This window comes from Ruditapes philippinarum, unplaced genomic scaffold (assembly GCF_026571515.1).
Source record: "Ruditapes philippinarum isolate M1 unplaced genomic scaffold, ASM2657151v2 ctg4023_1_1_1_1, whole genome shotgun sequence".
In the NCBI taxonomy this organism is placed as follows: domain Eukaryota; kingdom Metazoa; phylum Mollusca; class Bivalvia; order Venerida; family Veneridae; genus Ruditapes; species Ruditapes philippinarum.
Window position 1 is genome coordinate 48018 of NW_026866469.1, and position 17146 is coordinate 65163.

General features: G+C 32.3%; 2 protein-coding genes across 2 annotated transcripts; both read left to right on the plus strand.

The window, feature by feature from the left end:
- The first annotated feature begins 615 nt into the window (after positions 1–615).
- Positions 616–9273, plus strand: LOC132732586 (fibrinogen-like protein A). The gene is made up of 9 exons (XM_060719063.1): positions 616–703; positions 1791–1838; positions 3474–3553; positions 4250–4318; positions 4942–5071; positions 6171–6304; positions 6974–7070; positions 8166–8330; positions 8970–9273. The coding sequence occupies exons 1-9, from the start codon at positions 676–678 to the stop codon at positions 9041–9043; spliced, it is 825 nt and encodes a 274-aa protein (XP_060575046.1). The 5' UTR covers positions 616–675; the 3' UTR covers positions 9044–9273.
- A 408-nt stretch (positions 9274–9681) lies between these two features.
- On the plus strand, positions 9682–17030 carry LOC132732583 (procathepsin L-like). Its single transcript, XM_060719057.1, has 9 exons — positions 9682–9841; positions 11493–11632; positions 12312–12417; positions 12564–12725; positions 13383–13506; positions 14106–14206; positions 15646–15806; positions 16386–16496; positions 16760–17030. Exons 2-9 carry the CDS (start codon positions 11493–11495, stop codon positions 16857–16859), a joined length of 1005 nt encoding a protein of 334 aa, XP_060575040.1. The 5' UTR covers positions 9682–9841; the 3' UTR covers positions 16860–17030.
- Positions 17031–17146: the final 116 nt, after the last annotated feature.

Below are 17146 nucleotides of genomic sequence, written 5' to 3' on the forward strand. Positions count from 1 at the left end.
GTGATATCATAAATTTTCAATTTATAATTATAAATAAAAATTATACTCACCGGCAAAGTCATTTTAAATGAAAACACTCATGTGTTTAATGTTACAAAATTATATGTACATTTTGTATCAGGTTTACTAATCCTTGAAACCATGGATACATTGTCCAAAGCATGAAACCAATAATTTATTACACAAATCTCAAGTTTTCACTTTTTATGATAGATTGGAATTAAGCTATTTCCTTACAATTCAAGAAAAGTCAATAGCATGACGAAGTTAAGGAAATGTCACACGAACTGAAGCATGAATGAATACTCATGAAAAACATAAATTAATTATAAATTGTTTACACATCCGTTTGGTGAAAATGTTGAAAAATTATTCATCGCTTTTCATATAAATAATGTATTCGTTTTTACATACAATTTAATCAGTAACATAAGCATAAAGAGTTTGGGATTATTCCTCTCTCTCACAAATTAAAATAGTAACTTAAAATGTCTAAAGACAAAAACCAATAGTTCAGTCATATTTATTGCAAAGTTCTCTTAGTTCACGGTATATTCGTAAAAGAGTCATTCATAAGATAAGCAATGTGGCCTATTTAAAATAGGCATTGACATTGAAAAATAAGATTAAATATGAGAATACAGTGATGGTCTATAAGCATACCATAACTTAATAATGGCTTTCAAACAGGAAGTGCTTTCACGTACGTATGTGATTTGATTTAAGATTTCGGTGTATTTTGGTTAAACGATATTCTTTAGATTAATTTGATTGTTCCAATTTTAAATTCCAAAACATTTAAACATTTGAAAGACAAATTGGTGGTCTTATGACATCGCGGTCATTTTTAAAAACATACTATTAGGTTGACCTACGACGAAATCGCAGAAGAGTTAATGCCCATATTTAATCAGGTATTATTTAAACTTTTGTTGGTACAAATGTAAATGTTTAAATGAACAATTCTAACATATCAATATAAAACATCTAAGCATTAGTTTCTGAGAAGAAATATAAAGACGAAAAAAGGAAAATCTAAACTTACTAAAAAGATAGATTTAACAATTTTATTTTTAAATAAGTATTAATTCGTTATTTTGTAACACGAAAACATCAGTCGTTGCCATTGCAAATGACTTATATCTTAACTATTATTTCATTGTGTCTTTGACAGAATGACACAGCCTACATTTTGACCTTATAGTGTAATGTATTGTCTAGATAACATTTGTTTACAAGATTGTCTACAAACAAATTAAGCTACTCTACTGGGCAATAATAATTTCCTTGCCAAATTGGTCTTAGACATAATTACACTTCCTGTCTGATGATGATTTGAGCGTCTATTCTGTTCTGGTCTGATGATTTGAACATCAGCAAACAACCTTGATATGACGTTAGTTCTCATATTAAAAATAGTATACTTGTAAAAGATACAGTATTTATGTAAATATGTAAATATGCACACTTGCAAAGTCGCTATTCATTGGATAATCGTGATATCTATATTATAAACTATGTCCACACACAGCTGCTATCAATATATGAAGAATTTTTTTTAATGTTGCTTTTTCTTTGATGGTTTCTGTATAATCATTCGTTTTCTTTAGAATTTTGGCAGCTTATATCACCGTATGTAGAAAATAAACAAAACCGTCAGCAAGCGGCTCGAGATATATATGCAAACAATCTTAATTTTATAAATGGCAATGTAAACAAAGCTTATTTTGACGTGAAATTAAATGATGCTTGCTTATTTATCATTTTCTTTCATTAACATTTGTTTGCAGATTTGATGCTGATCATAGTACTTCTTGCATATGAGTATACAATTGCAGGTAAGAAAACGTGTTTTGTATCTAAAAAAAAATAAGTTTCTGTTTCTTTTTTAGGAAGGTGGGGTTTGCGGTGTGTTTCATTTTTAGTTTTTTTCTAAACTTGAAAGCAATGTTCCGGATAAAAATTATGCATTCATTAATTCTTATAATGTGAACTAAATCGACAATTGTAATACATGTAACTTTTTACACTTAGTTTTCTTTTAAAAAGTTATATAAACTTTTTTTATAAGTAAAATTCCGTGCAGAATTTACATTTGCAAGAAAATTGAATACATCGAGTGTTATCTGTTCTAGTTTTTAAAACGTCGGCAAGATTTTAAAAAAAAAAACATAAAACATTGTTTCACCACAGTGATGGAGACAAGTCGTTTTCATACTCAATACTTAATCTTATTATTTCAACACCTGCAGCGTCAGAGATATCTACACCATGCATGTTATTTGCTTTTTATCACGTAACATGCAACACCGTCGTGTCAAAACTTTGTTCAACCCTTCAAAGCCCTACGATGGAAGTTCCAGCTTTAAGCAGCACAATAATGTTTATCTACGCCTTTCCTGCACTTATAATTGCGCAATTTAACAATTTCGCCTCTAAAATTATCGCGTTGAAGAGCGCTATTTATCGCATGAGAGACAAGCGAAGATTAATTCATAAAAAATAAGGTCTTAGGCTCGCCATTTAAGGTGATAATTATCGCGTGTTTAAATTTCGCTAGTCTCTTATTCGAGAAATAGCGAACTTTTGTGGATGAAATAGGACACCGTACAAACCCATGTGTTCTTTAGTGTAAATTAGGTAATCTAATGACTCTATAATATCTAAATGCGGCAATGCGATAGAAATCCTATCAGTCAGTTTAAATAAAACTATACCATTGAAAAATGCATCTTGTGCCGACATATGAAAAGAGCTCCTATTAAAGTTTTAACCGCGATGTGACTGGAAATATTTTCGAGATTTATATATCAATTTCTTATTCTTCCTGTTGGTTTTTGTTTCAAAAAAAAAATAATTTCGTGTGAAGTTCATATTTTTGGTATATGTCTTTAAAACGAATTACATAAAGGTCAGACTGGTTTTAAAATTGAATCCGCTAAAAAACTGTTTTTCTCCAACTTTTGAGGTTATCAAAAAAAGCTTTATTGTGTAATGTTCATAATAAATATTCATAGATTTTTTTGGTGTTTTTTTCGGGGCAATAAACATTAAGACATACCATACTGAAATTTGATTTTTGAAAATATTGACTATTGCTACACTGTCTCTTTGTAAATATAATATCCACACGTTTCGTTTCGACTTCACACAGAGTATATAATTTATGTTTCAAACTCTTCCTACTATAGGAGGCCTCAATATGAGTATATACATGTAATGTCATATTAAAATCTGGCATTTTTGTTGTTGTTGAATTTTTTTGGAAAGGACAAATTTTATTTGCCCCGTAATAAAGAATGCAGCTTTCCATACACATGTTTACTTTTTTAATTCAAATTAGACATATTACGTAAGAATTTCATAGTTTTTTTTATAAATTTAAAAAATAAAAATACTTTACTCAAATATGAGCATATTATATCTTTAATTGTTTTGCTGTTGTTGTTTTCTGCAAATGTTTCTATTTAAAGCCTCATTGGAGTGTTTTACATGTTTCGGAATGACGGATCTCAGCTCTTGTGTGTCTAAAACCACGTGTCAAAGTGGGCAGGTATTTAGTCAGAGAATTGTTCTTAAAACTTTACACTGTATCACTGTATATCAATATAGAGTATATTTTACTTTAATATTAATATTTGTACTACTTCCTCATATGATAATATAAGCATATATGAACCTTAGTTTCCTTTTTATCAATGTTGAAAACTCAAGTTTGTACATTTTAAAAAGACAATTTTAAAACTATTAATTTACTTAAGTCCATGGGCATGACAGAAAATGACATTTCCGTTGATAATTTGATTCGTGGATTGTGTAGATTTGCAACAAAAAAGGAAAATGCAAGTCATGGCATTCAAAAACGTCTCACAGGAGACAAATATATATCGCGGGATCTTAAACTTGTGACGTTAAATTGACGTTTCCAAAAAAAAAAACGCAAACAAAATACAAAAATGTGTGCATCAGGAGTTTTTTGCATTAAAGTAATATATAATTCAGATCATGTAAAGAAAACAGATAATCAAATTGTACTTTATTATATTGATAACGTAAACTTTTATACATAGCCTAAGATCCAGGCATTAATTTATAACATACACGCAATTTCATACTTGCTCGTATTTTTGAAAATATCAACGTCGAATTGCCAAACTGAACATGCTGAAGTACTTTAAAAAAATTACAGACTAGAACCGAGGTTTGTTAATACAGTATGATACATAAATCTTTCTTTGTTAATCTCAAGGTGTGCTACAACAATCGGACAAATACTGGGGGACAACAGACCTTTGATCTAGGATGTTCTAACATTCAGGTATTATTATAATATCTTGTTCACATAGTATATACATGAAACAACTGTACATTTGTATTATGTCATACAATGATAACAATCCTTTACAATGGTATGTTCCTTTTCTGTAAAGGCCAATTATTTCCAGATATTTGTTTCATAGAAGTTCTAGAGAGTTTCATACCTATTGGGCAACCTTGTCAAGGTACAGAGATTTCACTACTTTTCTGTGCAGTTTTTAAATGTTTATATAATGTAATAAATATAAGAAAAAGAAAAGCTTAGTATTGAATAATCATTTTATAATTCAATCCATTACATTTAGCTACAAATGTATTTGCAATTTATCTCGCTATTGTTCGATTGTATTTTTGTACTGTATTTTGGGCCAGAGGCCTATATTACCAGAAATTAACTCAAATTGAAAATACAAATGAGACTGAAACTGTACATGTGCTGTTAATAATTTCTGAAAAGATGGAATATCCGCGGTATTGTCACGGGGTCAATAACTTTATATATTTCTTCATCTTAATATCCACAACAAATCGCACTATCATCTAATGGATACATGTCAAGAACAAATATATTTCCGAAGCAATGTCAAGCATAAATAGACTTTGTATGTTTTCATATTTTGACAGAAATGTGGGAATCAAGGAAACATACCATGTACGATCGTGGGAAGGTCACTTTCAGAACGGCAAACACAATCATGCCACAAATGTTGTGCAACGAATCTTTGTAACAGAAATTTGTGTGGACATAGCGATGGTATGGTGGTAAATTTGCTGTAGAAAATTGTGGAAGTCAATGTTAATAAGACCGAACATAAGCCGCTGAGGTCTAAATGCTTAAAAACGTACAATTTCAATTTGTTACAAAAACAAGCTTAGTATAAATGGAAAGATATGCACATATATTAAAGAAATGTGATAAGGAACAATTTGAAATCGCATGTATGTGCTTTTCTTAGTCAGATTTGGATGAAATTTTTATTTTGTGTCATTTCTAACAATTACAATAATTATTCAAAATTGAGTGAGCGCAAACGAAATTTAGTTTTTAATTCTTAAATTTGTGCAAAAGGCTGTTGGTCTAGGACTACATCAAATGGAACATTTATTTCCAAACATTATTTCCTGTTCGGTCATGTCAAAAACCTCAGTGGAGTCCAATAAATCTTAAAAGAAAAGTTTGACACCAAAAGCATTTGAGGAATTTTATAGTTAATATGTAATTCTCAAATTGTCGTGTTTTCACTTAGCCACAAAAATACAAAAAGCAGAGACAAATGAACGACATATTCATCGTGTTTTGGCATTTTTGAAAGAAAAAGTGAAAGCGTGACGATTTTGACATCTCGTTTTAGTATTTCTTTTTTAAGGGGAGGGGGTTCACATTTTCGCTCATGCTGTATAAAACAAGGTTAACCATAGTAACAGTTTTTTTCTTTAATAAAGGGGGGATATGCTTAAAAAGCAAAAAAATGCAAAGTGTAAGGTTAAATATCGAAGGCTCAGTTTGGCCCAATCCTGCAAATGCAAAAGGTTGAATATCACAGGCTCCGTTAAATCAAGCCTGCAAAAGCGAAAGCTTGAAAATCGCAGGCTCAGTTTAACCGAGCCTGCAACATTATCAATTTGGCCGTGTTAGGCTGTCTTTAGCGATTTTGTATTTCTCTATTTTATTGAGTATGTTAATGATTGGTACTTCAAAGTGTAATACTTATCCAGCTGAAATAAATATATTAATGCAAACATGAAACCCATGCCATTTATTCTTTCAGCTACCATTCATCACTAGTAATTTGCTCTCCTTAGTAAACTGATATCATATTCAATTCACTTATATCATTTAATATTATTTTCAGTTTTTACTGACTGCAAAGATATCATGCGAACAAGAGGAAGTCCTAAAAGTGGTGTGTACACAGTAAATTTATGGCAATCAAGGAGAACCATCAATGTGTATTGTGATATGAGCACTGACAATGGGGGATGGACGGTAAGTTAAGTACTAGAAATAGCACCAAAGAAGGAGGCTATCTGATTTGTACGATGGGATGGGGTGTTCGGGTCCATACCAGATTGCCGAGTGTTTTGATGTTCTTTCTTTTTTTTTGTATCATTGGCAAATCCTTGCCATCACAATATGAAACGCCCTGGAAAATGTAATCAATGTAAGAACATCTGAATATGATTTCTGTATCGTTACGCCCCTCGTTTAAATCAGAAAGCCTCGTGTTTCGTCGTTCTTTCTATTACTAGTTTAGTGGGTTTGAATAGAAAAAAGAGAAAATTGTCAAAATATGTGTGTGGATCAAAAGTACTGGATCATTAGATCGAAAAAAAAAATGTGAAATTCTAGACAAACTTTCTTCGTAAATTATACGATTCGATTTCGTATCATTTACGTGCTTTTTGTTCAAAATTGCAAAAAAAAGTTTACATAAAACGTATTTCAAAACAATACATTATTTTTAAAGGCACATAATGCCTCAGAAACAATAAATGTTCTTCTATTAGAAGGACCAACATGAATTTTATAATGTTTCATTAGTGCTTTTAGCGAATGTAGAGTTAATAAATTTAATTTAGTTTTAATAACTGGCCATTTACATACTTTTTAGGTAATTCTGTAAAACATATTACATTATATTACATGTTCGCACAGGTCATACAGTACCGATTTGATGGGTCAGTGGATTTTTATAGAAATTTTTCCCAGTATGACAATGGCTTCGGTGATCTGAGTACAGAATTTTGGCTTGGTAAGGCTAGAGGCTAGTTTAGTATAAATATTAGCAAAGGGACAAGTTGTTTTTTTTAATTGCTTCAATGTTTCGACGCAGTAACTCTTTCATCTGCTTTGAACGCAAAAAATTATTTGATCATTTCAGTCTTGCATACATACTTGCAACAGTTGAAGTTAATCCCCCTCAATTTTAGATTGGTGGGAACATTTCAGCTTCATATATTCCCGATTTCATGTTCGTGATTTCGTATTTTTTACGTCGAGAAGTCACAATTTCAACTTCACGAATTCAAGATTTCAACTTCATAAATCCGTGGCCGTGTGGATTAGGTCGTTGACTTCAAACCACTTGCATCTCACCGCCGTGGGTTCGAATCCCGACAGGGACTTTGGATTATTTCATTGGAGGAAGCTGTCCAGCTAGCTTACGGAACATCGGTGGTTCTACTCAGGTGCCCGTTCGTGCCTGAAATCATGCACGAAAGTGCACCTGAGGTCTTCCTCCACCAGTAAAGCTGGAACGTCGCTAAATGACCTATATACTGTGTCGGTGTGACGTAAAACCCAAATCAAACAAAACAAATCATGAATTTGAAAACATGAGTCCGCGGAAGTCTTTCGTATAATTCATAGTGATGTAGAGGTAAAAATGTGGATTGGAAAAAGCTGAAATTTCTCTTTCAATAGATAAAGGAAAACGATTTTATGGAGTTAATTTCAAACGTGTCGTTTGAATCGATTTGTATCGATGTGCAGATGAAAGGGGACAGTGTTGTTTTGTTGTTACTGTTAACTCCAGTTAAATGTCTTTTCAAATTTATATAAAATGTTCTGCGGACAATTTGATTTTCTCTTAGGTTTTATATGTATGTTATCATACATTGTCATATTATGTAATACAATTCAACAAATTAGTAAAGTTTCGTAAACTTTCGACATCATTCGTCACTTCCCGTCGTTTTAGCAGGATAAGCCATATGATCTTGCGCTGTAACAAAAATTGTTTGCCGCTTAATCTAAAAATAGAAGTTCATTACGGAAATTAACGAATCTGCACGAATTTACACGAAATTATTAAGCATTTGACGTACCTATGATTCTATACTGACAGGGTTGCGAGATATTCAAGAGCTGGCTAGCCAAGGCCTTACAGACCTTCGTATAGAGTTGGAAGCCGTAAATGGCTCGAAAGGGTTCGAAACGTTCGAGAAGTTCAGTCTATCTTCAGGGCCTGCGTATACATTCAATGTCGGTGCCACTATAGGATCATTGAGGAGTAAGTGCACAAATTAAAATATCCTTGAAAAATAATCCTTATATTTAAAATAAATGTTGTCAAAAAAGTATACACTGTAGCTGGACAATATTTGAACCGGGACATAATAATACGGACATAGATAAGCCGTCCCGCGACATAAAAAATATGATTTTATGTTGTTCAAATACTTGCAATATACCAGTAGTGCGAGTCGTGAATGTAACAAAACTACTAAAGTTGTTGTTTTTTTTTTTTTATTTATTTATTTTAATAAATACTTAACACTGACAGAAAAAAATATCTTCATACAATGATTTTTGAAGACAATTCTTTAGTACAAATATGCTTTTTTATTAAATTATTAATTCATAAATTTATTTATTTGTTTATTTATTTATTTATTTATTTATTTATTTAAAAACAGTATTAGTAAACATGTCTACGAATATATCTTAACATTATCATTTCTACGCAGGCGAAAATTTTATTATTATTTAAGCATTTTATATAATTCGAATTTGCTTACTTTACAAGTTCAAAGGATTCCAAATCTAAGGGAGGTGTATTCCAATTTCTTCTTTGACAGTCAGTGAATGCGCTTTAGGAAATCATATTTAATGCAATTTTAGTAAATTCGGATCATTTTCTATTTACAAGTTTCCAAGTGGGTCAGTGAAAGCGTTGGACCGTACCACAATGGGCAGCATTTTCAACCTATGACCACGATGTAGACAAGTATGGTGCTAGCTGTGCCGTGAAGTTTCAGGGTGGCTGGTGGTACAACAGCTGTTACTATGCCAACCTTAACGGACCCTACATAACCCCGGGGGTGTGGACTGAAAAAGCCATTCGCTATAAAAGTTTTTTCGACTACAGGTCCTTGAAATCTTGTAAAATGATGATCCGGAGAAGATAATGTGATTTATCAGTGTACATAGTTTATCCATTATTAAAAATACCATTATAAAGAACGTGTGTTTATTTATTTGTTAATTTATTTATTTGTTTGTTTTTGTTTGTTTGTTAGTTTATCTATTTATTTATTTATTCATTTATTCATTCATTTATTTATTTATTTATTTATAATTTGTGTTTGCGTGTTTGTGAGTGAGTGAGTGAGTGAGTGAGTGAGTGAGTGAGTGCGTGCGTGCGTGAGTGCGTGCCTGCGTGCGTGCGTGCGTGCGTGCGTGCGTGAGCGGGTTTTCGCTTTTGATTTCGCTTCTTGTTAAATTTTCAAAAATTCGTGTCCAAGATTAAGGTCATAAATTCATGATCATACATAAATGCAAGTTTATCTTTTTATCTATTTGATAATGGTTTATCTCAAACCATCCGTGTACTGTCTTACATTATTGTACCCGAGACATAATTATTGTATGTAGGAATCATATGATTTTCTGCACGTGGTGTTCACATATAATTGTTCAGTCACATAGTTGTCATGTGAACATCTAAAGTTAGATTATATAAAGACTTTGGTTTTCATGAAATAATTTAGATCCGGACGTACAGAGAAAACCTGACTAAAGGTAAGCGAATTTTTGTGTGTTTTGAAGTGTTTTTCTTTCCGCAGTCATTTCGTGGAAGTGTTTTATTTATAATAAAATATCGTCTACGTTTTTTAAAGACTCATTATGCCCCCAGAAATGTTTGTTTTTTTTGTTTTTTTTTTTTTTTTTAATTGCTTTTTAACTTTGGCGTCCAAGTACAATTTCCAAAATATTACACAATTAACAATTAACTAAACCTAATCTTTTGTTTCCGTTTGCATTTTGGCAATTAGTACAATTTTAGTACAGTTTTAGCGATTTAAGTATTTTGTGTGGAAGTCAAAATACTATTTCTTTACATTTGACGATTTTTATTACATTCAGTGCTGCTTTCTTCAGGTGATAAACAACTTACGTGCTCTTAAACCATTATTTAAACGTTATAAAACTTTTACTTACTATGTCTAAAATTGAAATATATAATATTCGTATTCTTTAAAAGGCACATTGTGCTTTCAGAAACAAATAAATCTTTCCTAATTAGAAAGAGCAAACATGGATTTTTTAAAGACTGACAAATATGGTCTTCTCAGATGTTATATTATCTTACACATTCAGCGAATCATTGTCACCAGTAATACTAAAATCGTAATTTGCTTCTAAACGTGATATATGTTCGGTAAACTGTTTCAATCACTTAGTTATTTATGTATATTGGACAGTTCATATTTATATATCTGTCATCAGTTTCGTTGCTATATGTTTGTAATTATGTATACTATTTTAAATGCACGACTCAAATGAAATTAATCTACTTGTTGCTAAAAAGTTGTGTTTACTGTTAAGTAAACTAGAACGGAAATATGTTCGTAAATATTGTTTATATAGGTATAATATGCTAGTATATAAACTGCCATATTTGTAATTGTACTGTACATTTTGCCACACGGGTCGTTGACTTTCTGGTTTGATATGAATAAAACTTGTTAAACATGTAAGCACCTTGTGTTTAATAATGAAAATTGAATACGGAAAGTGACGAATGTTGCCGAATGTATCCGAACTTTTAAAGTGGGATATTTATCAATAACTACTTGCTTAGACTTCATTAGCGGACAATATACAGCATAGTTTTCATTCTAGCGACTAGCTAATTTTTCATGTATAAATAATCACTACCGTAATGCGATAACCTTTGATAAAATTTGAAATAAGGTAATCAAATATTATCCAAAGTTTACGTTGATAACTTTACTAAAATGAACTTTTATCTGCTGATAACACCATAAAATTAATGTCACATGAGTGACATTCTGTTCTAAATATTAAGCGTCGTTTTGAAGGCATATCTAAACATTTGAAATCATACAAGTTCATACTGGTTTGCTAAAAATAAAGGATAAAACGTAAAATCATTTGTCATCAATTTAAAGTAATGGATAAACAAATATCTAAACCATCAACTTACCAACCAATCAATCGATCAATCAATCAATCAATCAGTCACTTATTCAGTCAAACAACTTTGAGGGGACACAGTCATTTAGTTCCTATTAGCCTCCCGATAACATTACAAGGTCGTTACATTTATTAACTCCGTGTTATAGGAATAAGTAATAATTATAGTAAAATACCTCCGTGTTACAGTCATAAATCATTTATTCGACCTTGTTTTTTAAATTTCTTTTAGATGTTCCGTGTAACAGTAGCAGTTTGCATTATCGCCGCCGTGTTTGGCGCCCCATTTGACAAGTCCCTGGACAGCGAGTGGGAGGCGTACAAGGTCACACACAAGAAGAATTATGTCTCAAAAGAAGAGGAATCTTTAAGGTATCGCACTCGCTGAATATCCAGTTAACTACTTCTCTCCTCTTTGTGGTAGCAGGGGCCACCTGGAAGAAGACACGCATTTTGGACCCATATGGTCAAAAATTACAGTCTTTGAGATATGTTATCCCCTGCTTTTGTTCACATTTTCAATAACAATATTTGCAGTTAAATTTTCGTTAGCAAACCATCGGTTTTAGATATCGGCTTTTGATAAGGCATAAAATCAGCGTAATAACTCATGTATAGACTTTAAAATTTATTAATTATGGATTTAACTCAATACAGGATCAGTACCTATAGACGCTTGCAAAAATCATGATCACAAAATAGACAAATATCGTTTTCTTCGCCGATTTTTACATTTTTCAATCATTGTGATATATAAATCGGTGTGAAAAGATGAATAAGACCTTATAAAGTACATTCCGTTGGGTGGAAAAGTCAAGATTTTAGCATTTTATCATTCACGCGCCTTGTCCGGTATATACCGGAATACGGTATTTAGTGTGGTGCTCTAATCCTTTTTTTTAGTCTCACTCATTAATTACTTTAACTCATCTTATCCGAATTCTGTTTAGTAGAAAAAAAGACTGTGTTTCACAATGTTACTCGCGTAACACATATAAATAAGACTCACACGGCTTTCCATACTTTCTCTAACAGCGAATATGTCTTTCAGACGGCTTCTGTGGGAGGACAATTTACAGTATGTACAGTCGCACAATTTACAGGCTGATAGAGGGGTGCACACATTCTGGCTTGGCATGAACGAATATGCTGACATGGTAGGCTTTGTTTAATTTCATTCTATGGAAATCCATACATGCCTTTTACCAACATAAACTATAGTAATCAAACGACGTGTGATTTCGTGTAAGGAAGCGTTAAATCACATTTGCATGACGTAAAAAACTTTTTGTTCTACTTTCAGGGAGTCAAGGAATTCGTCGCTGTGATGAATGGCTACAAACACAACGCTACTGCTGTTTCACGTTGCGGACATTATATGACCCCTAACAACATTGAAGTCAGTGACCTCCCCGACACCGTTGACTGGAGGGACAAAGGTTACGTCACACCAATCAAGAACCAGGTATGTTTAATCATAAAATGAGCCGCGTCATGACAAAACCAACATAAAGCGTTTGCGACCAGCATGGATCCAGACCAGCCTGCGCATCCGCGCAGTCTGATCAGGATCCATGCTGTTCGCTATCAGTTTCTCTACTTGTAAAAGAGTTAGTAAGCGAACAGCATGGATCCTGATCAGACTGCGCGGATGCGCAGGTGGTCTGGATCCATGCTGGTCGCAAAATGTTGGTTTTGTCATGACGCGGCTCAAATATTTTTTATGCATTCTTATCTTTTGCTTGCACTGTATAACCAATGAAAACGAAACTCATTGGTGCAAAGAGGTTATGGTTAAGACTTCTAAATGTTCGCCTTCAACTGCCTTAGGTTCGAGTCCCGCCAGGGAATACAAATTCTTCCATGTGAGGAAGCTATCTAGATCTAGTTAACTAACTTTAAACGGACGTGCATGCTTATTTCAGAAAGTATGCACGAGTAGGAGGTGGGGGGATGACATCTCCCTAAACAATAAAAGCTTGAATCCCGCCGTCGGAAATTAAAACAGTGTCAGCCTTACTTAAATTAACAAACTTATTCATTAATTATGTGTTTTTCCTTTGTTATTTCGTTTGTCTGTTCATCTGTTTATTCATTCAATCAACAAAACTTGTTAATTCAGGGACAATGCGGCTCTTGCTGGTCGTTCTCAGCAACTGGATCTCTTGAAGGACAACACTTCCGTAAGACACAAAACCTCGTCTCTCTCTCCGAGAAAAACCTAATGGACTGCTCCGAGAGAGAAGGTTAACTATTTACTTATATACATATATTAAACTTCCTAAAAAATGACATGTCTGTTTAATAAATGGTGCATTGAATACTTGAACCAAATGTATTCTGTGATCAAATGCTATTTAAAGTAGTCTTACTGCAATGCTTTCCCGCCACAAAATTCTTACATCGGCGAATATCGTAGCAAATCGGTTGTTTCCGGAACGTATTTTTTTTAAAAAACTGGGGCATTTGATTAGTTACAATCACTCATATTTTATCCCTAAATTCCGGTTATAGACGGTTCAAAATAATTGAATACCGAAGATTGTGAAAAATAACAATCCAGAAATGGCCGATTTACATTGTATTACGATAATTGCCGATGTAAGATTTTTTTTGGCGGAAAAACATTACAGTAATCGTATTGACTGTGTCTATAATAAAATGTGAATTAGATCTATCAAAGATATGTGTTCAAATTAAAAAGAAAAACATGAAAAATCAATAATTTGTAAGTATGATTATAATTTGAAGGTACATGCTGGTTAGTCTTATTTGCATAATATTGATTTTGTAGATTAATTATCAGCGATTTTGAATAATTTCAAATTTATTAATATTTGAATAGGTAACCATGGTTGCAAGGGAGGACTTATGGATCAAGCTTTTGCCTACGTCATCCAGAACAAAGGAATTGATACCGAAGAATCATACCCATACGAGCCAAGGGTGAGTCCATGTTTTAGCTTCATAAAAATATTTTGTGATCCTGCCATGTCATAAAGGCTGAAAAATGGCCTTTAACTTGCTTGAACCTGTTAAGTCAATATTGACAGTTTAACTGTGTATAGCTTAAGGTACGCTCCAATCACATCTCAGGGAATGCACTACTGTAACTTCACAGAAAGTCAGCAATAGTGAAACATTCGACCGGTGCGCAGGGGAGTAAGTCTTAGGCTATATAAAACATTTAGGATAAGAAATGTCATAAAGACTCAACATTGGCTTTAAACCTGTTAGAACCGGTTAAATGTCAACAGTAAGCATGTATGACCTGACATAATTCTAGGCTCGACTTTTAAGATCTTTTTTTTTTTTTTAGCTTGGTTTTGACTTTGAATCTTCTTAAATCTAACGAAATTCTTTCTGCCAAAGTAACGAGCCAGGTTGGCCTGGGAATCAGTACAGGGCTGGTCAGGCGATATGATGTTGGTAGCTCACTTCATTTTAATTTTATAGTAAAACCCCTTGAACATTCAGTACTCTAAGATTAAAAAAAGCGCAAATCCATTAGCTCACAAACCAACTTCATTAAATCGGCGGTTTTTTGGATCAAAGGGAAAGAACTCAAACAATACATATAGGTTAAGAGTGTAATAGTTACTTCTCCTTGATACATTTATCTTACTATTACTGTTTTTTTGTTTGTTTGTTTCTTCTTTTTTTATATTTTGTTGGGGTTTTTTTCTCCAAAGAAATGAAACTTGAGAAAAATTTACAAAGGTTTAAACGATACATGTAATACTGTACATGTCATGTGCGATTTATTATTGATATTGCAGTATTTATCACCATATTTCTACCACGTGTCTAATTATGTAAGGGCTATTTCTGCATATTTTGAACTTATTTCGTTATTTTACTTGGATTGTAATTAACACTTGCACTTTGATTATTTGTGTCTTTGTGCAATTTGAAAATTTGTGTTTTTGTACACTTCACAATATTTTTAATTTTTAAATACATTTTCAAAGTTCGAGAAAAGTGGCATAAATCTGGAGGCATGTTATTAAAAGGACCAGAATTAAAGCAGTATGCCTCCAGGTTAATGCTAATTTTCATGAAAATGAAATTAGATATATATTATTATAAAGTAACCAAAATAAATCATTTTACACATTATCAGCAGCACTTTCAACCCACGTTTATTACAAAAAGAGATCAAAATATGAAAAAATCCCATTACTGCGATAGTAACGCAGTAGAAATATAGTTACACATAATGAAAAATTCACCATTAATAGCTCATAACATGTTACTTATTACTCGAATCTTTCTGCTTTGCCTAAAATCTCAGTACATTTTTCACAAGTTTGATATATTGAAATAGTTTCGCTCATCTGGAGGCATGTTGCTTTAATGTCAATCCTTTTTTTCCCTCCTTGTAGGACGGTCTATGTAGATTTAAGGCTGACAATATTGGTGCTACTGAAGTAAGCTGTATGGACATTGAACACGAAAGCGAGTCTGATTTACAAAAAGCCGTTGCTATGGAAGGTCCAATTTCCGTTGCCATTGACGCCGGACACCGATCCTTCCAACTCTACAGGTTTGTGATTTTCAGATTAAATGGTCATGGACACTGGGTCTTTACCGTAATTTTCCCTGTGCAGAATGATATGCATGTTAGTCATGGAACTAGAAGAAGTCTTGTTACATAAATGTTAACTTCGTGATTAAATTGTCATTTGTCAAATGTTGGTTTTAAACCCAAAATACAAAAAAATCCATAACCAACAGTCTTTTATTATTTAAAAAATATTTATTTATTTATTTATTTATTTATCTATTTACAATCGATTGGAATTTTTTATTGATTTATTTAATTGATTGATTTTTTTAAATATTGATTTATTTCTTTTAATTTAAATATTTTTCATTCATTCATTTTTGATTAAAATATTTAATTATTTATCTATTCTTCTATTAAGATTATTATTTATTTATTTATTTATTTGTTTAATTATGCATTCATTCATTCATTCATTCATTCATTCATTCATTCATTCATTCATTCATTCATCCATCCATTCATTCATTCATTCATTCATTCATTCATTCATTCAATCATACATTCATTCATTTGTTCATATTTTTGACATATTATAATCTAGAGATATGGTTTCAGGAGCGGAGTTTACAAAGAGCCAGCATGCAGCAGTATCCGTCTTGACCATGGCGTTCTCGCCGTAGGGTATGGTAGTGAGTCTGGACAAGATTACTGGCTTGTTAAAAACAGGTACCATACCATTTGATATAATGCAACAAGAATATAACTACGAAATAGTATCATGTAATTTGTATAAAAGAATATGTCAAACCCAGAGATCTTTCATTTGTCATTATAGTAAATGATCTTGTATTTCGGAATTTGGTGATAAATCTAATTTTTGTCGGAAATTTCTATATACCGGTAATACTTAAATCAACTTTCAACTATGATTTCTCTATCTTGATATAGCGGCAAGAAGTTTTCCTAATTCATTATTATTATCATTACAGTTGGGGTACCACATGGGGAGATAGAGGTTTTGTCATGATGGCCAGAAACGACAAGAACATGTGCGGTATCGCTACACAAGCATCATTCCCAACAGTATAAATTCATACACAAAAACTGCACGTGAATTTCGTGCTTAATGATACTGTGATAATTCCAAAGAGATTAATTTTTTAAAATACTGACAATTTCGCGATGTGATCAAAAGTGAACAAGTCAAATGTTGTTTTGTTTTGCTATGTTGAAAATATTAAAAACGTTAAATTAAAAATATATTTTTGTTAATAATTTATTATTATAAGTTTTCAGTTTTTTGTTGTTTTTTTTGTTGTTGTTGTTGTTGTTCTGGTTGTTGCTGTTGTTGTTGTGGTGGTGGTGGTGGTGGTGCA